Source organism: Bombina bombina, chromosome 3 (assembly GCF_027579735.1).
Source record: "Bombina bombina isolate aBomBom1 chromosome 3, aBomBom1.pri, whole genome shotgun sequence".
Lineage (NCBI taxonomy): Eukaryota > Metazoa > Chordata > Amphibia > Anura > Bombinatoridae > Bombina > Bombina bombina.
This window is the reverse complement of record NC_069501.1, coordinates 327945447-327970341: the sequence shown is the minus strand read 5'-3', so window position 1 is coordinate 327970341 and position 24895 is coordinate 327945447. Positions and strand designations below refer to the sequence as shown.

The 24895-nt window shown below is 39.1% G+C and overlaps 1 protein-coding gene across 1 annotated transcript in view; it reads left to right on the top strand.

The window, feature by feature from the left end:
* LOC128653253 (arylsulfatase D) overlaps positions 1-24895 on the top strand; it is a 290960-nt gene that overhangs the window by 165970 nt on the left and 100095 nt on the right. Inside the window, exon 7 of the mRNA XM_053706442.1 lies at positions 14068-14187. Within this exon, the coding sequence (XP_053562417.1) occupies positions 14068-14187 (120 nt within the window). The remainder of the gene's footprint in view (positions 1-14067; positions 14188-24895) is intronic.

Sequence of the window (24895 nt, the reverse complement as noted above, 5' to 3'; positions counted from 1 at the left end):
TTTCTAAGGGCCAGCCCTGTAAGGAAAGAGTCCACGCTGTTATGCGGCTATTAGACAAATTCCCATCTCTTATTCTCTCACTTTGCAAATATAGCAAAGGCTGGTGGGCCGTTTCTACAATAATTTTCTCGCCCTGTGTATAGCTGCGGAAATTTTGTAGAGCCCATACAGTAGATAAGAGGGCTTTTTCACAATCGCTAAATTTTATTTCTACTGGGGATAGAGTTTTGCTCGCATAAGCAATGGCTTTGCTTAAATTATCATGCTTCTGGTATAAAACAGCACTCATGCTTATATCTGTGTAACCTGTCTCTAAGAAGAAAGGTTTACCACCTTCAGGGTATGCTAAGCAAGGTGCTTGAGGGAGTTTTCTTTTCAGCTCTTTTATGTCTCTTGAGACTCACTCCAGTGCCATTTCACATCCTTCTTTAGAAGAAGTAGTAGTGGTTTAGCTAATTCAGCATAATTATCAATGAATTTGCGAGAATAATTTGTCATACCCAGGAAGGATCTCAATTCCTTTAAGTTAGTTGGGTTTTTAGAATTCACTATAGCTTCCACCTTTTTCTTCTGAGGATTTAATCCTTCAGAAGTAACTTCATGTCCCAAGAAGTTTACACGAGTGCGGCACCATTGAGCTTTTTGTAGGGATAATTTGACACCTGCCATTTTAAGTTGGCTGAGGACGTGTTTAAGCTCTGCAATGTGTTTTTCAAAGTCTGTGCTTTTGATTAAAACATCATCAACATAAGATAAGGTCCCCCTTTCCAGTGCATCAGGCATAGCCTTATGCATGAATACAGCAAATTCATGTCCAGAATTTATGTATCCAAACGGAAGTTTCTGGAATGCATATTGGACCTTTTGGAAAGAGAATGCCAGCTTATATTGGTCCTCTTCATGTACCTTTATGGTCCAATATCCCTGTGCACAATCAATGGCAGTGAATATGTTGGATCCCTGCATTTGTGATAGGCATTGGTCAATATATGGCACAGGCCAGCTAGACATGTACACTCGTTTGTTTAGCTGTCTTAAATCAGCACACAAACGCCATTGTCCATTGGGCTTAAGAACACCTAAAATAGGATTATTATAAGAAATGTGCACCTGTCGTATGATACCCCTTTCTTCCAAGTTCCTTATGATTTCTGCAAGAGAATCATATGAGGCTAAAGGAAGTCTGTATTTAACAAAGACAGGTGGTGCATTGGGATCTGTTTGTATTCTTGCAATGTGCAAGTCTGTAGTACCACAGTCATAAGAATCCTTAGCAAAAATAACCTTGTACTCCATCAAGAGTTCTCGCAGTTGTTGGCGTTCATCATCGCTGGAACAGCCATTAGCTAAGGATATTTGCTCTTCGACTATTTGCTGAAATCCTGGAAAGATTTCAGGCTGTCCTATTTCATAGGCTTCTTCCAACCTAGAGGTGAGATCCCCTTGATTATAGTTTACATTGCCCCCATGACTCTGGGAATTGGGGTAATCTTGCTGTTTGATTGGCTGATCAAACACTAGAGAGGCTTCTTCAATTTTACAGATGCCTTCCTCTGAGCTGAAGAGATAAATAGACTGAATATTAAATAGACCCTCTGGCATAGATGCAAAGGATTGTTCTATTAATTGTTTCAGTTAAGTATCCTTCAGGTATTAGCCCAATTACATTATTCTGGAATCCAAAAGTGTAATAACTTGATTCCAGTGCATATCCTATAGTAGTTCCCTTGGATAATGTTATATCCTGTGGGGTCATGTTATGCACAATAATAATACTGGAACAGTTCCAACAATAATATGTACAGGAACAGTTCCAATATTCACCATAGGAGTGTAGGTCACTGTGACACCCAGATTTTGTATTCTATGGGAGAGGCAAATTAGTGTTTCAGAAGTTTTTCATTTCTGACCTCTCTTTACCTGTAATGGTAAAAGAAATTTATCAGCCCCGGCAGGAATTATAACATCGCTAGACACCTGCATATTCACAGCATATGGCAATTGCTGGTTTGATTTCAGGGCTGCATTTTCATCCTGAAATACTTCAGGGTCCCCCTTTAACCTGCTCCAGAGGCAAGAATTAATCAAATCTATTTGTATGGCATATCTATGTAAGATATCATTGCCAATGTATATTTGATTATGTGGAGTATTTAAAACTAAAAACAGGTGCTTCACTGAATTATTACCTATAGAGACAGATAATAAGCACTTAGCTGTGATGTTATAGCTTTCATACCTGTTATCTAGGTTGTGGACACAGTGGTCTTGGGGAGAAAGATATTTAATCACTTTAGGTTCAGCTATCTGTGCTAATAAGCCTTCGCTTATATAGCTAGCTTCCTGTTTTAAACACAACTTGGCATATTTTGTTGTACCAAGGTCATGCATCTGTATAGGGATAAATAGATCCTCTCTAACTCTCTCAATCCCTGTGAGGTATTGAGCGTGGTCTTCCCCCTTAGGGATTTCATGATCCCCCTTGTGGAGAGATGGTTAATACATCGCCATCTAAGGAAATATTCGCTATCTTTCCAGTCGAAATTTTAAAAGTATTACCATCAGAGCCACTTAAACGAGTCTGATCATCTATTTGTAAAATAGTGATTTCAGGTGCAGAGTTATTCCTGAAATTAATCTCCACAGCATCTGGTTTCTCCTCCACTACGTGACGATTAAGTCGGGGGCGAGATATACCAGATTGCTCATAATTTATTGGCTGTTTTACTTGTGACCAAATTACATTATTTATGCAATCAATTATGGTGCTTAGTTGCTTCAGGAGATCACTACCGATAATTAAATGATCAGTTGGCAGATCCACTATAATGACAGGGTGTCTTATGACCCTGTTCCCCAATTTAAATTTTAACCAGGCAGTACCGTAAACTTTTAGGGAGTCACCCCCAACTCCTATTAGAGAACCATCAAATTATTTTATTTTAGGTTTGTGGGGTGTTAGCTCATTTAGCTGTGTGTAGTACCTGTGGGATAAAATAGTTGCCTGAGATCCACTATCAATTAATCCCATGATAGGATTGGAGACTGAATCTTGCAGCTCAGCTAATAATAATACTTTCCTGCAGTTTCTATCATTTCACACATAAAATTTGCATTCCTGTACATCTGTGGGCTTCGCCACGTGTTACCTGAATTCGCAGTGTTATTCGATGCAGAGGAAACTTCATACCTACCTGTTTCCTCCATGACAGGGTCAGCTGGGTTCTTGTGTACTGCATCTGTGGAAATAAGATTAAGAGAACACTGCAAAGGAAAAGCTTGGTTAATGCTATTAGGCCAAGGTTGCTCGTCATCACAGCTAAATCGTCCGTTTCCGGTCTGTGGGGAGAGAACATGATTAGTATCATTGATATTTATTATTACATTTTGTATATCTCTCCCCTCCCTCTCAGGTGATATTGTAGTATTTATGACTGTGCCTGTGGTCCACTGCTGACCACTGGCTGTACCCCTAAAAAAGTATTGTTCGGTTGCTGAGCCGTAGAAGGTTGACTCATATTAGCGAATTGTTCGCTCAACCGATTTAACTGGGTAAAAAGCATATCTACCTGATTGTACAAGTTACCTCTACCCCTGGGCCTATCTCTTGGTGTCCCATAATAGTGATTCCTGGACTATTGGGTTCCCTCAGGATTAGGGCCGCTATTTCTATTTTGGCGTGGTTGTCCCTGGGGTTCAGCTTGTTCAACGTTATGATTTTGGGGAGCAGTATATATTTAGGGTGTCTGGTTACCCTGAGAATATCTTTGCCGTCTATTGTATCTACCTTTGCGTGGGTACCAATTATTTGGTGAGTATTCTCTTTGTGAGTAATTATTAACCTGATTATGTCCCCCACTTTGGTTATAGTCTCCCTGCGCCTCAACCCGTGTAGGGGAGGGGGCAGAGTTAAACCTCTGTGGAGATGGCCTGTTTTGACTGGCCACCTCCGTGTAGGTTTTCTTTTTAGACTCCAAATTGAGGGGGCTAGGTGACACCCTAGTTTCTGCTACAATTTTGGGTTTTGATTCCTTTTTCACCCCCTGTTCACTGGACTGCTGAATAGAGTATAATTTTGTACTCTCTTTGATCAGCCATTCCAATGAGCAGTCCTCATCGAAATCTCTAGCTAAGTTAATTTTGATGGGTGTAGGCAGTGCTTCAAAAAATAAATTTGCAAATTCTGAGCGATCAAACCTGGGATTATCTTTCTTATCTTTTAGCCCCATCTGGAACACAGGAAAGCATGTTATATATATATGTAATATCATATAAATAGACAGTCTCATATCCATTAAAATATATATATTTTCCTAGTATATTTTTATTTGAAATCTAAATACAGTTGTTTGAAACATGTAAGTCATGTGCTTTCACTGTGTGTTATCCTCCCCCAGACGCAACGTCTACATTTTGTATATTTCAGTGTTAGCAGCCACACAGCATGAGTCACTCAACAAACCTGTGCGAATTATCAGTCCCTTTTGGAAAATGCTTGCATTTTCCACATCTCTTCAGATGGATCGGCACCTCCGTTGGAGGAAGCCCATATATGGGCATGTATCCTGATCTAGGCATCAGAATGCTGTCTTTTAACAATGGTTCCCAAGAGTATAATTTAAAAACATGTGTTCCTGTTTTTATTGCCCCACTTACATATCATGGGGTCAATTTGCATCTGAAAGTAAATGGTCAAAGTTTTCACAAAGCATGTCACTTTCTTACAAAATATGTCGCCTGAGTCAGACTCTTGAGGGGTAAGAGATTTTATCTCTCTATTCCAGGCAGTCACACATATGGTCCCTTGCAATTTCTGTTAAAGTTAAACAAACCAAATGTTTATTGTTCTCACCTGGATGCCCTCTTCACTTTTGCATTCTGAATGTGGGAGGATGTGATAGGAGTCTCAAGTAGACCTTTCTGAATGAATGAATTATTTTGAATTGATTTAGTCAGATATATAATATATATATATATATATATATATATATATATTGATATATATATATATATTAATCTTCACATATACCTTGACATATCTCAATGTGTTTATACGGTTTGCTCAGGGATCTCTCTCACAAATGTTGGAAATATTGTTGTATCAGTCTTATAGACATCTGTTAGCCCACATAACATGAAAGTATGGTTAAGCTGTCTTTGAATGCACAGATGATCCAAATAATTACACAAAATGTTAAGGGCTTCAACTGTCCTAATAAACGGACCATAGCTCTGAGGGATTTGCGCAAAAGAGGGGGACATATATTATTGCTGCAGGAAACCCACTTTAAAGGCTCTACAATTCCCAAATACTTGTCCTCTCACTACCCCCAACACTATCACTGTACTAATGCCGCTAGGAAAACAAACAGTGTGAGTATACTTATTCACAAATCTGTTTCGTTTAAACTCTTGCAGATAGATAAGGACAAGGAGGGTAGATATTTAGGTATAACAGGATTGATTTTTGGCAAGCCGGTCACTATAGTAAATATCTATGCCCCTAATACCGGTCAGGATAAATTTCTTTCCAGAATCACCACTAAACAAAAAACAATTAAATTTGCAGACAAGATTTCTGATATACGGTAGAGATATGTTAACGAAATGCTATTGATAAAAAACGTATTTGGGGTAGTTAGTTAGTAACAGGCATAGAAAATATTTACTTACAGTGGCCCTTTAAAAATCTACACTAAATTAGCACAAGAGGTCTCTGAAGCAGATTTCCTCCTAAAATTAAAACCGAGTGACCAATCCCTTATCGCCGCCTTGGCAGAGAAGCGTAAAAACCTCCTCCAGCATTTACAAATAGAATCCCAACGACATCAAATGTTTATAAAACAAAAATATTACGGGGAGGGTAACAAGTCGGGCAAACTCCTAGCTAGAGCCCTGAAAAAGCAAACACTACAATCCTATATTCGTTCCCTTGTATCACATCAGGGATCGACAATAGAGGACACAAAAAGTATAGGTAAAACTTTTTAATCATTTTATCATAAGCTATACAACCTGTTCCCTAATAGACAAATAGATTCCCACAAGAAACTATGTGACAAATATTTTAGCAATTTAACACTCCCTAAGCTGAACTCAAGTGAAAGAGATTTTTTAGACTCTCCCATTACTAGTAAGGAGATTTCAGACGCCATAAAAGATATGAAACCTGACAAAGCTCCTGGCCCTGACGGCTTTTCCAATAAATATTATAAAACCTTTAAAACACAACTTTTCCCACACCTCCTTAGTCTATTCAATTGTATTTCTGATTCCAGGTGCTTTCCAGGTGTTTGCCTGATATCTCGGTTATCCCCAAATCGGACAAACCCCCTACCTCCCCAGCAAATTTTAGGCCTATTTCTTTACTTAACGTAGATCTGAAACTGTATGCGAAGAAGTGCTGGCAAACAGAATTAACAGTCTACTTCCAAATTTAATCCACCATGACCAGGTTGGGTTTGTCCCACAACAGGAAGCTAGGGATAACATTTGCAAAGTACTCCACCTTATGGAATACACTAAAAACGTAAATGCTCCCGCAGTACTCCTATCAACTGATGCTGAAAAAGCATTTGATAGGCTGGACTGGACTTTCCTTCAAGCTACCCTTAAAAAATTTGGTTTTCCTGCTACATTCATAAATAAAATATTAGCCCTGTATTTCAACCCCTCTGCCCAGGTCAGAGTGAACGGGTGTTGTCAGAGCATTTTGAAATCCGAAATGGGACTCGTCAGGGTTGCCCTCTATCCCCTCTTTTTTTTTTGTCCTGTCCTTAGAGCCCTTAGCGGAGAAGATTCGTAATAATCCCGAGATACAGGGTATCACAATTAGGGAAGAAACGTATAAATTGGCGATGTTTGCAGATGATGTCTTAATGACATTATCAGACCCAGCCCAATATTTGCCAACAGTCCAGCGTGAGTTAAAAACCTTTGGCGAGGTCTCAAATTTTTTGATTAACAATAATAAATCAGAGTTACTCCCAATAAATTTACCTGCTGGGGACATCTTAGAGATTAGTCAGAAACACCCTTTCAAAATCCAAAGCCATGCCTTAAAGTATTTGGGCGTATTCTTAACATTAAAACTGGAGGATCTTCGTAAATTAAACTATGTCCGATTAGTAGAGGAGTTTGCATATTTAACCTCCTCCTGGCTCCCAAAAAATATTCCGTGGCTAGGTAGAATAGCAGCTGCAAAGATGACCCTTTTGCCAAAGACTCTCTATGTCTTACAAGCTCTCCCGATCCCTAATACCACTGGGTACATACGGAAATTACAATCTATTATTGATACCTATATCTGGGACCTGGAGGCCTCCTAGAATAGCGAAAGCCGCCATGTATACTCATAGAGAGGGGGGAGGCTTGGGAGTCCCCAATATTTTACTGTATAAACAAGCTATCTCACTGAATCGCGTAATTGACTGGTGCAGGCAAGGGAATAACTCCTATAAGAGGTGTGTTCATTTAGAGACACAACTACTAGACACCCCCCATTTAGGTAGTATGTGCTGGGCTCCACAAAAACCTCCAGGGGAGGCTCTAGCTGTATATCCGATTTTAAAAGAAATATGGTCAGACTGGACATTAATCCGGAGTAAATTCCACTTAATTTCCTCAAATTACTCGCCACTAACGGTCCTACATTCCAACAGAGAGTTCCCAATACCTTTGCAGAAGACGTTTACCAGTAGTTCCATTCCAACCTCTCTAACAAAATTTCTACCCATATATTTATTAATGGCACAAGGTCAATTGGCTACAAGAGATATATTGCTGGAAAGAGAGTTGACCCCATTTGGTTTTTGGTTATATTACCACCAGGTAAGACATTTCCTGACCACTCATAAGTCAAAAAAAGACATGTTTAGACAACAAAACAGTGTTTGAAACTTTGTGCACTTCTCCACAACACCCAAAAAAGATAATCTCACTGATGTACCAGAGCATCCTTAAATCACATTATCCCTCAAAACCGAATTACACTCTCAAATGGGAAAAGGAAATGGATGTGCCCATCTCCGCTAAACAATGGTCCTTATGGTTCAAAGCCACAGCTAAATCTGCCCATTCTGCGGCGGGATTGGAAACTAATCTAAAGATTATTACCAGATGGTATTTAACCCCTAGCAAGCTAAAACATATTTTTAAAAATGCAAATGATAGATGCTGGAGAGGCTGTGGCCGGGTAGGTACTATGCATCATATCTGGTGGGACTGTGAGGTGATAAATCTTTTCTGGACACAAATTCACTCATTAGCTTGTCATATTATAGGCGTCCAATTCGACCTATCCCCAAAAACAATTTTATTCAATGCTTTATTTAATATACCATGTAAAATTAGGAGACACCTTTACCAAATGTTGATAAATGCCGCAAAGAGGCTTATTCCCACATTTTGGAAAAGTCCCCAGATGCCCACTATACCTCAATGGGTTGACCTAGTAAAGAATACATGATAGGCCAAATGGTCTTCTTTCAGGATATGATGCTCCTATGGGAACAATACATTTATAATAAATAAAGAACTCTGGGACTAATTGGGGCAAACCTAGTATGATGAGGATCCCAGAGCTTTTCCCTATTTATCAGACTTTTATAGACTGTTATTTTCCAAGACTGAACTGTTTTGAAAATGATTATTGTGAGATATTTGTACTGTAAATCGATGACTAACTTGTTTTGTTGTCTTTTGTTTCTATTGTATTCCTGCCTGTATAACTTAATAGCCATTGCCTGGATTTTAGAGAGACTATGTTTTCGTTGCACTTCCGAAACAACTCGATTTATTATGCTCAGACTGCTCCCTCTTAGACGGGTGATTTTTTTGCATACAATGTTTAGTTATTGGCTGTGGTTTTTGCGTTCTACCCTTTATCTTGTACTCTACACTTAATGCATAAGATGTATTGTGTTTTTTGGAAAATAAAGAAACAATATATATATAAAAAATGAAAAACATAATTTATGTAAGAATTTACCTGATTAATTAATTTCTTTCATATTGGCAAGAGTCCATGAGCTAGTGACGTATGGGATATACAATTCTACCAGGAGGGGCAAAGTTTCCCAAACCTCAAATGCCTATAAATACACCCCTCACCACACCCACAATTCAGTTTAACGAATAGCCAAGTAGTGGGGTGATAAAGAGAGGAGTAAAAAGCTACAACAAAGGAATTTGGAAATAATTGTGCTTTATACAAAAAAATCATAACCATCATAAAAAGGGTGGGCCTCATGGACTCTTGCCAATATGAAAGAAATGAATTTATCAGGTAAATTCTTACATAAATTATGTTTTCTTTCATGTAATTGGCAAGAGTCCATGAGCTAGTGACGTATGGGATATCAATACCCAAGATGTGGAACTCCACGCAAGAGTCACTAGAGAGGGAGGGATAAAAATACAGCCATTTTCCGCTGAAAAAATAATCCACAACCCAAAATATAAGTTTATTTCTTAAAATGACAAGAAAAACTTAAAACATCAGCAGAAGAATCAAACTGAAACAGCTGCCTGAAGAACTTTTCTACCAAAAACAGCTTCTGAAGAAGCAAATACATAAAAATGGTAGAATTTAGTAAATGTATGTAAAGAAGACCAAGTTGCCGCTTGCAAATTTGATCAACTGAAGCTTCATTCTTAAAAGCCCACAAAGTGGAGACTGATCTAGTAGAATGAGCTGTTATTCTCTGAGGCGGGGCCTGACCCGACTCCAATAAGCTTGAAGAATCAAAAGCTTTAACCAAGAAGCCAAGGAAATAGCAGAAGCCTTCTGACCTTTCTTAGGACCAGAGAATATAACAAATAGACTAGAAGTCTTCCTGAAATCTTAAGTAGCTTTAATATAATATTTAAAAGCTCTCACCACATCCAAAGAATGTAAGAGTCTTTCCAAAGATTTCTTAGGAATAGGACACTAAGGGACAACAATTTCTCTACTAATGTTGTTAGAATACACAACCTTAGGAAAAAATTTAAATGAAGTCTGCAAAACCTCCTTATCCTGATGAAGAATCAGAAAAGGAGATTCACAAGAAAGAGCAAATAGCTCAGAAACTCTTCTAGCAGAAGAGATGGCCAAAAGGAACAACACTTTCCAAGAAAGTAGTTAAATGTCCAAAGAATGCATAGGCTCAAAAATGGAGGAGCCTGTAAAGCCCTCAAAACCAAATTAAGACCCCAAGGAGGAGAGATTGATTTAATGACAGGCTTAATACGAACTAAAGCCTGTACAAAACAGTGAATATCAGCAAGTTTAGCAATCTTTCAGTGAATAAAACAGAGCAAAGATTTGTCCCTTCAAGGAATTTGCAGACAAAACCTTATCCAACCATCCTGAAGAAACTGTTAAATTCTTGCAACTCTAAAAGAATGCCAAGAGAATTTATGAGAAGAACACCATGAAATGTAAGTCTTCCAAGCTTGATAATAAATCTTACTAGAGACAGATTTACGAGCTTGTAACATAGTATTAATCACTGAGTCAGAGAAACCTCTATGACTTAGCACTAAGCGATCAATTTCCATACCTTCAAATTTAATGATTTGAAAATCTGATGGAAAAACGGACCTTGAGACAGTAGGTCTGGCCTTAACAGAAGTGGCCAAGGTTGGCAGCTGAACATCCGAACAAGACCCGCATGCCAAAACCTGTGAGGCCATGCTGGAGCCACCAGCAACACAAACGATTGTTCCATGATGATTTTGGAGATCACTCTTGGAAGAAGAACTAGAGGCGGGAAAATATAAGTAGGTTGATAATACCAAAGAAGTGTCAGCGTACCCACTGCTTCCGCCTGAAAATCCCTGAACCTGGACAGGCATCTGGGAAGACTGGTTTAGATGAGAGACCATCAGATCTATCTGTAGAAGACCCCATATCTGAACAATCTGTGAAAACACATCTGGATGGAGGGAGCACTCCCCCGGATGTAAAATCTAACGGCTGAGATAATCCGCCTCCCAATGTCTATACCTGGGAAATGCACCGCAGAAATTAGACAGGAGCTGGATTCAGCCCACGCAAGTATCCGAGATACTTCTTTCATAGCTTGTGGACTGTGAGTCCCACCCTGCTGATTGACAAATGCCACTGTTTGTGATATTGTCTGATTGAAAATAAATGAACTGTTCTCTCTTTAACAGAGGCCAAATCTAAAGAGCTCAGAAAATTGCACGGGAGTTCTAAAATATTGATTGGTAATCTCGCCTCTTGAGATTTCCAAGAGGCGAGATTACATCCTGCAAATTCATTGTGGACCTTAAAATGTCCTTGCTGAATAAAAAGCAGAACAGTCCTTAAAGTCACCATTTGAAAATATAACGATTCAAAATTTTCAGATCCAGAATTGGTCTGAATGAAATTTCCTTCTTTGGGACAAAGAATAGATTTGAATAAAACTCCAGACCTTGTTCCTGAAAAGGAACTGGCATGACTACCCCAGAAACTCCAGGTCTGAAACACACTTCAGGAAAGCCTGAGCTTTAACTGGATTTGCTGGGATACGTGAGAGAAAAAAATCTTCTCACAGGAGAACTTACTCAGAATCCTATTCGATACCCCTGAGAGACAATACTCTGAAACCATTGATTTTGGACAGAATTTATCCAAACATCCTTGAAAAAAAACCTTAATCTGCCCCCTACCAGCTGAGCTTCATGCGGACTTAGGGGCTGGCTTTTGGATTCTTAAATGGGTTGGATTTATTCTTTAATGAAGGTTTCCAATTGGAAACAGATTCCATAGGGAAGGATTAGGTTTTTGTTCCTTATTTGAGAAAAAAGAATGAAAATGATTAGAAGCTTTAGATTTACCCTTAGGTCTCTTATTACCTTGGAAAGAAAAATATAGCAATCTAGACTTAAAAAGTCATATCAGCATTCCAAGATTTAAGCCCCAAAACTCTTTTAGCTAAAAATAGCTAAAGACCTAGATCTAACATCAATTTTGATGATATCAAAAAAAGGCATCAGAACTGATTAGTATGTTACAGTAAGCGAACAATGCTAGATAAATCAGAATCCAATTTCTTGTTGCGCTAATTCTCCAACAAAATGTTGATGCAGCTGCAACATCAGCCAAAGAAATTGCAGGCCTGATACGACCTGAATATAAATAAGCTTTCCTTAGATAAGATTCAAGTTTCCTATCTAAAGGAACTTAAGTACTATCTTCCATAGGAATAGAGGTACGTTCAGCAAGACTAGAAATAGCCCCATCAACTTTGAGGACCTTTTCCCAAAACTCTTATAGAAATTGCTGGTAAAAAGATACAATTTTTAAACCTTGAAGAAGGAATAAAAGAAGTTCCCGGCTAATTCCATTCCTTAGAAATCATATCAGAAATAGCATTAGGAACAGAAAAAAACCTCTGGAGTAACCACATGAGGTTTAAAAACAGAATTTACTAGTTCTAATATCAAAAGGACTAGTTTCCACGATATCCAAAATAATTAACACTTCTTTAACAAAGAACGAAAATACTTCATTTTAAATAAATAAGTAGATTTTGTTAGTGTCAATATCTGAGGAAGGATCTTCCGAATCAGATAGATCCTCATCAGAGGAGGATAATTCATTATGTTTTCGGTCATTTGAAAATTCATCAACCTTATGAGAAGTTTTAAAAGACCTTTATATTAATTAGAAGGCAGAATAGCAGACAAAGCCTTCTGAATAGAATTGGTAACAAATTCTTTCAATTTCATAGGTATAACATGTACGTTAAAAGTTGAAGGAACAACAACAGGAAATGTACTATTAACTGATGGACACAATATCTGCATGTAAAAGTTTATCATGATTACCAATACAATGACATTCGGAAACATAATGCACTTAGCTTTAGTAGAACCGACATCAGGCAGCAAAGTTCCAACAGATACTTCTGAGGCAGGATCAGATTGAGACATCTTGCAAAATGTAAAATAAAAAACAACATATAAAGCAATATTTGTCAATTTCCTTATATGACAGTTTCAGGAATGGGAAAAAAAATGCAAATAGCATAGCCCACTGACATAGAAAAAGGCAAGAGGCAAATAGCAATGGGGTATTAAATTAATGAAAAAAATTTGGCGCCAAGTATTACGCACAACGTAACTGAAAATGTTTTGGCGCCAACAGCATCCCGAAATGACACACTCGCGTCGCTAACGACGCAACCCTGTGTAAGGAACTCGGCATCAAAATGACAAACTTGCGTCAACGGACGTACTTTAGCGACAAAAAATTATTCCGCCAAGAATTACGCAATAAAGTCTAGCATTTGGCACACCCGCGGGCCTATTCCTGCCCGCAATTTGCAAGAAAAATTGTAGTCAATTTGAAAAAAAGACTAAACCCCAGGTAAGAAAAAATATTTCTTAATATGTTAATTTTCACCAAATATGAAACTGACAGTCTGCAAAAGGAAATACATGAACCTGACTCATGGCAAATATAAGTACAATACATATATTTAGAACTTTATATAAATGCATAAAGTGCCAAACCATAGCTGAGGTGTCTTAAGTAATAAAAACAGACTTACCGAAAGACACCCATCCACATAAACCAGTACTGAAACAGTTATCAGTAGAGGTAATGGTATATGAGAGTATATCATCGATCTGAAAAGGGAGGTAGGAGATGAATCTCTACGACCGATAACAGAGAACCTATGAAATAGATCTCCCTTGAGGAAAACCATTGCATTCAATAGTTGATACTCCCTTCATATCCCTCTGTCATTCGCTGTACTCTGAGAGGAATTGGGCTTCAAATCGCTGAGAAGCGCATATCAACGTAGAAATCTAGCACAAACTTGCTTCACCACCTCCATAGGAGGCAAAGTTTGTAAAACTGAATTGTGGGTGTGGTGAGGGGTGTATTTATAGGCATTTGAGGTTTGGGAAACTTTGCCCCTCCTGGTAGAATTGTATATCCCATACGTCACTAGCTCATGGACTCTTGCCAATTACATGAAAGAAAATCTAGATTGCTAGCAAAAACTTTTTTTGGATTTTGTCTGTACACATTTTTAAATAATCTGTATATTGTTGTAATTTCAGGAGAAATACTTCATACTATTGATCAAGAAGGATTAGTGAACAATACACTAACTTATTTTACATCAGATCATGGGGGTTATCTGGAGGGTATATTTGAAAGCAGTAATGGAATATACAGAGGTGAGTACTTATTGATTCTGGCAATTATGCAATTTTATTGTTTATAGATAAAAAAAAAAATCTCTATAAATATAGGTATATAAGATACTTTTAAAAAGTGGCTATTTCAGTCCAATAGATAAAGTACACTGAAACCAGCAATATGGGTTTTTACATTTTCAAAACTATCAAGATATTTGTATGCGTTAGCTATTAAAGGGCCTATTTTTTCTTTCATGATACAGATAGAACATGCAGTTTTAAACACTTTTTCAATTTAATTTTATTATCAGAATTATTTAGTTCTCTTGGTATCCTGAGCCTACCTAAGTATGCTTTTAAACAAAGGATGCCAAGAGAACAAAGCAATTAACAAACAAAAGTAAACTGGAAGTTGTTTTTAAATGACATGTTCTGTCTGAATCTTAAAGTTTAATTTTGACTTTACTGTCCCTTTAAAGATATCACATAAACATAAGATTTTTTATTTTGTTGCAATATGTTAAACTGGCTAACACAGTACTTACTAGCTTTTTTTTCTAAAATAATATAAAATGTTTTTTTGCCCCGAAAATGTTTAGTTTCAAAATCTAAAAAGAGTTCAGTTTGAATTAATTAATAGCCCAGATTTAATAAAACACGCCCATGAAACTGATGTCTTGTTGGGAAAAAAACTTGAAATTTAAAAATTGCAGAATTGAATTTAAATTTATTGCATTAAAGAGTTTATAATCACTTTTTTACTGTACTTCCTTGTTCCTTTTATCAATGTTTCTCATTCCAAAACATATCAATAAATTCTGTTAATGGTTTACTTTTTTATTATACGTTACACGAGTAATAAGAAAACACCTGTCAAATTGTACATACAAATATATGTAGAAGCACTGTACCAAGAGACAATTAAAGGGACAGTCAACACCAGAATTTTTGTTTAAAAATATAGAAAATCCCTATATTACCCATTCCCCAGTGTTGCATAACTAACACAGTTATAATAATAGTAGAAATGGTTTCCCTAAAACCCCTAGGGAAAAGGGGGGGTTAAGGACTATCTCCACAAATCCCCCTCAAACAAACCTTAATATTCAGAGGTGGGCAGTGCCTTATGCTAATGCGTTACACATTTAAATTGGAAGGAAAGAAAAAGGGAAGCATAAACTGGTTGGGTACAATCGATACAGATTGATTACTGTATCGTTCTTGAGAGGAGCTGGTGTGTCTATTCTTTGACACTTTTTAAATATGATTTCTCTTGTAAGGTGTATCCAGTCCACGGGTTCATCCATTACTTGTGGGATATTCTCCTTCCCAACAGGAAGTTGCAAGAGGACACCCACAGCAGAGCTGTCTATTTAGCTCCTCCCCTAACTGCCACCCCCAGTCATTCTCTTGCAACTCTCGACAAGAAAGGAAGTATCAAGAGATATGTGGTGACTTAGTGTAGTTTTACCTTCAATCAAGAGTTTGTTATTTTTAAACGGTACCGGCGTTGTACTATTTTACTCTCAGGCAGAAATTAGAAGAAGAATTCTGCCTGGAGGTTTGATGATCTTAGCGGTTTGTAACTAAGGTCCATTGCTGTTCTCACACATAACTGATGAATATGGGAAAACTTCAGTTGGGGGAACGGCCTGCAGATTCCCTGCTTTGAGGTATGTTCAGTATTTTTATTTCTAGAGAGATGAAAAAGTTCTAGAAAATGCTGACACAGCCTTGTCTATTTGAGGTAAGCCTGATGCAGTGATTTAACAGCGACTGGGTTCATGATTACAAAACAGGGTAATACTCATGTTAATATACATATTACTTAGTGACAAAACGTTTACATGATTTCATAAATAGGACGTTTTTTCTCTGAGGGAGATAAGTCTTTATTTGGGGCCTAGTTTCCACATGGCTAGTCAGATACTCCTAGGAGTACTTTCTTAAGGCCCCTCTGACATCCAGTACATGGTGGGAGGGGCCTATTTTAGTGCTTTAACTGTGCAGTTTTAATTCAGACTGAGACATCCAGCTTCACTAGAGGAGGCCTCTGGCATCTGAGAACCATTTCAAAGGGGTTATTTCTGCACAAAATCGTATTTGAGGGCAGGTAGGAGCCTCAGCAGAGCTGTGGCACGGTGCTCAATTGAGTTTTAACGTTTTTTAACGTTTTTCAATCCGTTTTGGGGCCTATGGGGTTAATCATCCATTTGCAAGTGGGTGCAATGTTGCTTTAGTCCCTTACTCACACTGTAAAAATTTCAAAGACTTTACTGTATTTTTACACTGTTTTGCAGTTTAAGTGCTAGTTTTTTTCTCTTAAAGGCACAGTAACATTTTTGTTTAATTGCTGTTTCACCTTTATTAAAGTGTTTTCCAAGCTTGCTTGTCTCATTACTAGTCTGTTAAACATGTCTGACATAGAGGAAACTCCTTGTTCAATATGTTTGGAAGCCATGGTGGGAACCCCCTCTTAGAATGTGTACCAAATGTACTGAAATTTCTATAAACTATAAAGACCATATTATGGCGCTTAAAGATTTATCTCCAGGGGATTCTCTGACTGAAAAGAGGGAGATTATGCCATCTAACTCTCCCCATGTGTCAGAACCTATAACTCCCGCTCAAGTGATGCCAAGTACATCTAGCGCGTCTAATTCTTTTACCTTACAGGACATGGCGGCAGTTATGAATGCTACCCTCACAGAGGTATTCTCCAAACTGCCAGGGCTACAAGGAAAGCGAGACAGCTCTGGGGCTAGAACTAATACAGAGCTTTCTGACGCTTTATTGCCTGTGTCCGATATACCCTCACAATACTCAGAAGCCGAGGCAGGTGAGCTTCTATCTGTGGGTGACATTTCAGACTCAGGGAAGGCGTTACTTCAGTCTGATTCTGAAATGACAGCGTTTAAATTTAAGCTTGAACACCTCCGCTTATTGCTTAGGGAGGTTTTAGCGACTCTGGATGACTGTGACCCCATTGTGGTTCCAGAGAAATTGTGTAAAATGGACAAATACTTTGCAGTGCCTGTTTACACTGATGTTTTTCCAGTCCCTAAGAGGTTTTCGGAAATTATTACTAAGGAATGGGATAGACCAGGTGTGCCGTTCTCTCCCCCTCCTGCTTTCAAAAAGATGTTTCCCATAGATGCCACCATACGGGACTCGTGGCAGACGGTTCCTAAGGTGGAGGGAGCAGTCTCTACCCTAGCTAAGCGTACAACTATCCCCGTCGAGGACAGTTGTGCTTTCCTAGATCCTATGGATAAAAAATTGGAGGGTCTCCTTAAGAAAATTTTTATACATCAAGGTTTTATTCTCCAGCCTCTTGCATGCATTGCCCCGGTTACTGCTGCAGCTGCCTTTTGGTTTGAGTCTCTTGAGGAGGCTCTACAGGTAGAGACCCCGTTAGACGATATTCTAGACAGGATTAAAGCTCTTAAGTTAACTAACTCCTTTATTTCTGACGCCATTTTTCATTTAGCCAAGCTAACGGCTAAGAATTCAGGTTTTGCCATTTTGCCGCGTAGGGCGCTATGGCTCAAGTCCTGGTCAGCAGACGTTACTTCTAAGTCTAAGCTTCTTAACATTCCCTTCAAGGGACAGACCCTATTCGGGCCCGGTCTGAAGGAGATCATTTCTGATATTACTGGAGGTAAAGGTCACGCCCTTCCTCAGGACAGGTCCAATAAATTGAGGACCAAACAGAATAATTTTCGTTCCTTTTGAAACTTCAAGAGTGGTGCAGCTTCAGTTTCCTCTAATGCAAAACAAGAGGGAAATTTTGCCCAGCCCAAACCAGTCTGGAGACCTAACCAGGCTTGGAACAAGGGGAAGCAGGCCAAGAAACCTGCGGCTGCCTCTAAGACAGCATGAAGGAGTAGCCCCCGGTCTGGGACTGGATCTAGTGGGGGGCAGACCTCTCTTCGCCCAGGCTTGGGCAAGAGACGTCCAGGATCCCTGGGTATTAGAGATTGTTTCCCAGGGATATCTTCTGGACTTCAAAGCTTCATCTCCAACGGGGAGATTTCATCTCTCACAATAATCTGTAAACCAGATAAAGAGAGAGGCATTCTTACGTTGCGTTCAAGACCTACTGGTTATGGGAGTGATCCACCCAGTTCCAAGGGAGGAACAGGGGCAGGGCTTCTATTCAAATCTGTTTATAGTTCCCAAAAAAGAGGGAACTTTCAGACCAATCTTGGATCTAAAGATCCTAAACAAATTTCTCAGGGTCCCATCCTTCAAGATGGAGACTATCCGAACCATCCTCCCTATGATCCAGGAGGGTCAATATATGACTACCGTGGACTTAAAGGATGCTTATCTCCACATTCCGATTCACAGAGATCATCATCAGTTCCTCAGGTTCGCCTTCTTAGACAGGCATTACCAGTTTGTGGCTCTTCCCTTTGGGTTAGCCACGGCACCAAGAATCTTTACGAAGGTTCTATGGTCCCTTCTGGCGGTTCTAAGGCCACAAGGCATAGTGGTGGCTCCTTACTTAGATGACATTCTGATACAGGGGTCGACTTTTCAAATCGCCAAGTCCCATACGGACATTGTTCTGGCCTTTCTGAGGTCTCACGGGTGGAAGGTGAACGAAGAAAAGAGTTCTCTCTCCCCTCTCACAAGAGTTTCCTTCCTAGGAACACTGATAGATTCAGTAGAAATGAAAAATTTTCTGACAGAGGTCAGGTTATCAAAACTTTTAACTTCCTGCCGTGCTCTTCATTCCACTTCTCGGCCGTCAGTGGCTCAGTGTATGGAAGTAATCGGCCTAATTGTAGCCGCAATGGACATAGTTCCGTTTGCCCGCCTACATCTCAGACCACTGCAACTTTGCATGCTCAATCAGTGGAATGGGGATTACACAGATTTGTCCCCTCTGCTAAATCTGGATCAAGAGACCAGGGATTCTCTTCTCTAGTGGTTATCTCTGGTCCATCTGTCCAGGGGAATGAGTTTCCACAGGCCAGAGTGGACTATAGTGATGACAGATGCCAGCCTTCTGGGCTGGGGCGCAGTCTGGTGCTCCCTGAAGGCTCAGGGTTCATGGACTCAGGAAGAAGCCCTCCTTCCGATAAACATTCTGGAACTGAGAGCGATATTCAATGCTCTTCAGGCTTGGCCTCAACTAGCTGCGGTCAGGTTCATCAGATTTCAGTTGGACAATATCACGACTGTAACCTATATCAACCATCAGGGGGGAACAAGAAGCCCCCTGGCGATGTTGGAGGTTTCATGGGCAGAGGTTCACTCTTGCCATCTCTCAGCTATACATATCCCAGGAGTAGAGAACTGGGAGGCGGATTTTCTAAGTCGGCAGACTTTTCATCCGGGGGAGTGGGAGCTCCATCCGGAGGTATTTGCCCAGCTGATTCAACTATGGGGCAAACCAGAACTGGATCTGATGGCGTCTCGTCAGAACGCCAAGCTTCCTTGTTACGGGTCCAGGTCAAGGGATCCCCAAGCAGCGCTGATAGATGCTCTAGCAGCGCCCTGGTCCTTCAGCCTGGCTTATGTGTTCCCACCATTTCCTCTCCTCCTGCCAAGATCAAGCAGGAGAGAGCTTCTGTGATTTTGATAGCACCTGCGTGGCCACACAGGACTTGGTATGCAGATCTGGTGGACATGTCATCCCTTCCACCATGGACTCTGCCGCTGAGGCAGGACCTTCTACTCCAAGGTCCATTCAAACATCCAAATCTAATTTCTCTGCGGTTGACTGCTTGGAGATTGAGCGATTGATTTTATCAAAACATGGTTTCTCCGAGTTGGTCATTGATACCTTAATTCAGGCTCGAAAGCCTGTCACCAGGAAAATCTATCATAAGATATGGTGTAGATATCTTCATTGGTGTGAATCCAAGGGTTACTCATGGATTAAAGTCAGGATTCCTAGAATATTATCCTTTCTCCAAGAAGGGTTGGAGATGGGATTGTCAGCTAGTTCCTTAAAGGGACAGATTTCTGCTCTGTCTATTCTTCTGCACAAACGTCTGGCAGATGTTCCAGACGTTCAGGCGTTTTGTCAGGCTTTAGTTAGAATCAAGCCTGTGTTTAAACCTGTTGCTCCGCCATGGAGTTTAAATTTAGTTCTTAAAGTTCTTCAATGGGTTCCTATGAACCTCTGCATTCCATAGATATCAAGCTTTTATCTTGGAACGTTCTGTTTTTGGTAGCTATCTCTTCGGCTTGAAGAGTTTCAGAGTTATTTGCCTTACAGTGTGATTCACCTTATCTGAACTTCCATGCAGATAAGGTAGTTTTGCGTACCAAACCTGGGTTTCTTCCTAAGGTGGTATCTAATAAGAATATCAATCAGGAGATTGTTGTTCCGTCACTGTGTCCTAATCCTTCTTCAAAGAAGGAACGTCTATTACACAATCTTGACGTGGTTCGTGCTTTAAAGTTTTATTTACAAGCTACTAAGGATTTTCGTCAAACGTCTGCATTGTTTGTTGTCTACTCTGGACAGAGGAGAGGCCAAAAGGCTTCGGCATCTTCTCTTTCTTTTTGGCTGAGAAGCATAATCCGTTTAGCTTATGAGACTACTGGCCAGCAGCCTCCTGAAAGAATTACAGCTCATTCCACTAGAGCAGTGGCTTCCACATGGGCTTTTAAAAACGAGGCCTCTGTTGAACAGATTTGTAAGGCGGCGACTTGGTCTTCGCTTCATACTTTTTCCAAATTCTACAAATTTGATACTTTTGCTTCCTCGGAGGCTATTTTTGGGAGAAAGGTCTTACAGGCAGTGGTGCCTTCTGTTTAAGTTCCTGCCTTGTCCCTCCCTTCATCCGCGTCCTAAAGCTTTGGTATTGGTGTAAGGTGTAAAATCCCACTGGGGGGTGTCAGTTCAGGCCACAGCCTGGGGCCTAGTGTACCACCTGAGGCATATGTAGATTATCTGATAAGGGTCCCTTAGAATGACTCAGACCACGCAGCAATATGATCTAAAGCCAATTCTCTTTATTGAACAGTGCAAGCAGTTCTTATAGTGTACAGTACCAGCATATAGGGTTAATGGGATGACACGTTAGGACCGCGTCATCTCGTACCATATTTCATGAACAACAGAAGCTTACAAAAATACATGAGAAAAAGAGGAGTATGAAGGAGTGTTTCTTATGACAGTAGCAAAAATATATCTGTGCACATATTTCAGCCTAAAGCAAGGTCGTTTGGCCATCTTACCTAGATAACAGCCTTCCAGGCGCCTTGCCAGGAACCTTCTACAAGGCCAGTAATACTAATACAATTTTACTAACATCAGCATATTTCTCACTACATAATAACCCAGTATAATAAAGTGTAATCATTACAAAATGGATGCTAATCATCACAAGATGGCTGCGAGGAACAAGATGGCTGCCGTCAGGTTCATATTACCCCTAACATACCATCCTTTTATTCTAACAGAATAACATAAAAATAGACAGGCATAGAAAGTTAGTAAAGCCTTATATTATGGTAACAGAACTCTATAAGAATACTAAAGAGAAAAATATTCCTATTTCGTGATATACTTTTATAGGCTAATTGTCACTGCATATAAGTACAGCCCCTCCAATACCTTCCATCTATCTTCCAGCCTTCCCAAAACTACCGGTCTACCGGCACAGAGACCCAACCAGCCCCACATCTACCCCCAAACAAGGCTGCATCGTTTATTTCTCCACCTGCATTGCTAGCACCCCCCAATACGTCCAACAGTTCCTTCTCCACAGTAAAGCATGACATAGCAACAGCACAACTGTCTCTAGGTGGCCTCTGAACACTTTAGGAACAGTCTTTGTCCATTTGAGAGCGCTGCACCTTGACACTTTGCTATAATACAGTTCTCCAACAGTTCATTTGCAGTAGGGGTGCTTATCCACGGATCTTCCGCAGGGAGATACTGGAAATCTGATGGTTTGTTCATGGGGTAGACAAGGCAACCAGTGGATACCCATGGCAAGCAAACACTCGAGTCACAGGGAGTCTAGGAAGCAGAAACAGAAACAGTACAGGATGAGTACACACCGCAATACAATCACAATTATGTCCAAATAAAACGTCACTTTCATCCTATGTCATTTAAAATCAAACAAAACATTGTTGATATATAATACAAACTAAATACATTGATATTTCTCAGAGAATAATTTACAACTTCTCTATCCACTTTTAAATGATACTTCATGAATACTAAGCAAGTGAAAACCTGTCAGACTTCATCAAGGGCCTGAATGGTTATGCTAAAACTTATGCTAAGGCCTGCCCTGTAGTAACAATGAAAAAAAGAAAACAGTCAATAAAAATAAATGAATTTCTTTACAGTGTCACTTTGAACTTCTAAAAAAATAAAAGAACCTTGTGTTGCTTTATTCTGCATGGCTGCTATCTATAATGTTTATAATTCTCCAACCATGATCCTAATATTCAACAATCTCATCTGATATAAACACTACTAGTTTATTAATTATTTTATGCAACCTAAATTCTCTCACACTCCTGTATGAGGAAAGCATACACACAGAACATCATTTAAAACTACAAGCTCTTTTAAAGGTAAACACAACTTTATGGTAAGAATTACTCTCTTTGACAAACATCAGGAATGACCAAATTCACTTTGCAGATACCATACTAATTAATAAAAGGGAAAAATACATTTGCTTTCATAAACTATAATTATGCTATTCCCTAAACAAACATTTCTCTGTATATTTACTATAAACTTCTAGCTTAGACGTGTCCTCCTTATGTTCTAAAGGGTGAAGGGTCTAAAATATTATGATATATTGCAGCATTTTCCTTAAACATATTTTTATACTCAGTGGGCCATTCAATAGGGTACAATAGTGCGAAGTTCACAGTTACATTTATGTAAAGGGTTACTTTGTTAAGCACATAAACTACAACGTGCACTAATACCAATGAAGCATATGATTTCTTAGACCCAATAATGATCAATAAAAAATAAAACAAATACAAGAGAATACAAAACAAGCAATATAAGGAATTGAGTTAAGCAATTCTCCCCTAATTTAATTGGTTGACCCTGTAACAGCATAACAGGACCTCCATATCGAGCGGTAAGGCACAGTCCAGAGAAGGATAGTCTTTATGTCCTGAAGACACACATCAGAGGAAACAGTCATGGATTACACAGAGTCCAGTTCTGGGGCTGGTACCAGCATGCAAAGCAAAGAATGGATCCAAAGATAGTTCAGCAACTTTTACTGCAGTATGGTGGTTAAAACAAGCTTGACAAAAGGTTTTTCATCTTCATCTTTTCTTTCTTTAAAGGTTTACTTGCTTTCCATCTTTAATCTTTTGAAGAGTGCACTTATGGAATTTTGCCTGTACAGATTTGACCTAAATATGGGAACTCAGAAATAATTCAGTTAGTGTCTTTCAATCTCTGAAGACAGCTGCATACTCTCATCCTGCAAATACAAATATAGTGTTAAGAACCAAATAGAAAAATAAAACATTTTAGGCATCTGAAATTAACACAGAAAGACAATAAAAAGATCTAATCCACCAGGGAGGGAGAGAAAAAAAGGAGTGGGGTGTGCGTGTACAGGCTACGACCGGGGTGGCCATCAAGGTAGATGCTTTTCCGTGGCCAGATTCCCAATGAAGGAAAGTTCTAGACAATCCTAGGGACGTAGTGCATCCTGCATAGGGGTAAGACAAGGAAATTTAGGGCACAGCTGGTGGTTAGACAATAACATTGTACGAGGAGATTCAAAACGTTTTAGGTTCACCTCCTAAAAACAATCACCCCCATTACATAAAGATATTCATCAATACTCATCAATACTTCCCCCATGTTTGCGTGAAACATCTCATGTGACACGCAAACACAAGATAACAAGAAACTAAATGACAAATCATGCACTCCACTCATGCAGAGACAATTCTCAATAGCAAGCAAAATGAAATACACTTCACTATTCACTATGCTGTCCATACAGCACGCTTCCACACGTAGTCACAAAAGAGAAAAACATAACAAACAAACAGTGAAAACCAATTGTTCTTGTCTTTCGCAAAACAAAACATTAGCTGCTGACACAAATTTCAAACAACCACAATAAACTTAAAATTCAACACATATTCTGACAGTCACTGAAATGCAACACTCTCAGAACACTACAAACAATTAAAAACATCCACTATGTACAAAACTTTGATATCACACAAAGAAAGCAATCACAGCAGATGCCCAAGAAACTTCAGTTGTATATTATACAAATAAAATTGCGCTTATTTGGGAAAGATCAGATAACCACGGTAGCCACTGTTAAAGGGACATTCTAGGATAAATGAAAATTTCATTATTCAGATAGGACTTTTAATTTTAACCAACCTTCCTAGATTTAAACCAAACATAGGTAGGCTCATATGCTAATTTTTAAGCCTTTGAGGGCTGCCTCTTATCACAGGCTGTATAAATCTAATTACAACACCAAGAGACAAAATACACGTAAGCCATATAAATAAAACTAAAACTATAATCAGATAAATTAGCAAGTTATATAAATGCAGTAGAAGCAGATAAATTGTGCATCATTTGTTTGCAGTCACCTATCGCCTTAATATAAGGATGTTTATTATAGACACATTATAGACGACGACTTAGCTGTTAAGCAGCAATGAAACTGAATACAGTTATAGTTGTTGACTGGTTAGTAGCCAAATAACTATATATATTTCTCCAACATAGGTGTGTCCGGTCCACGGCGTC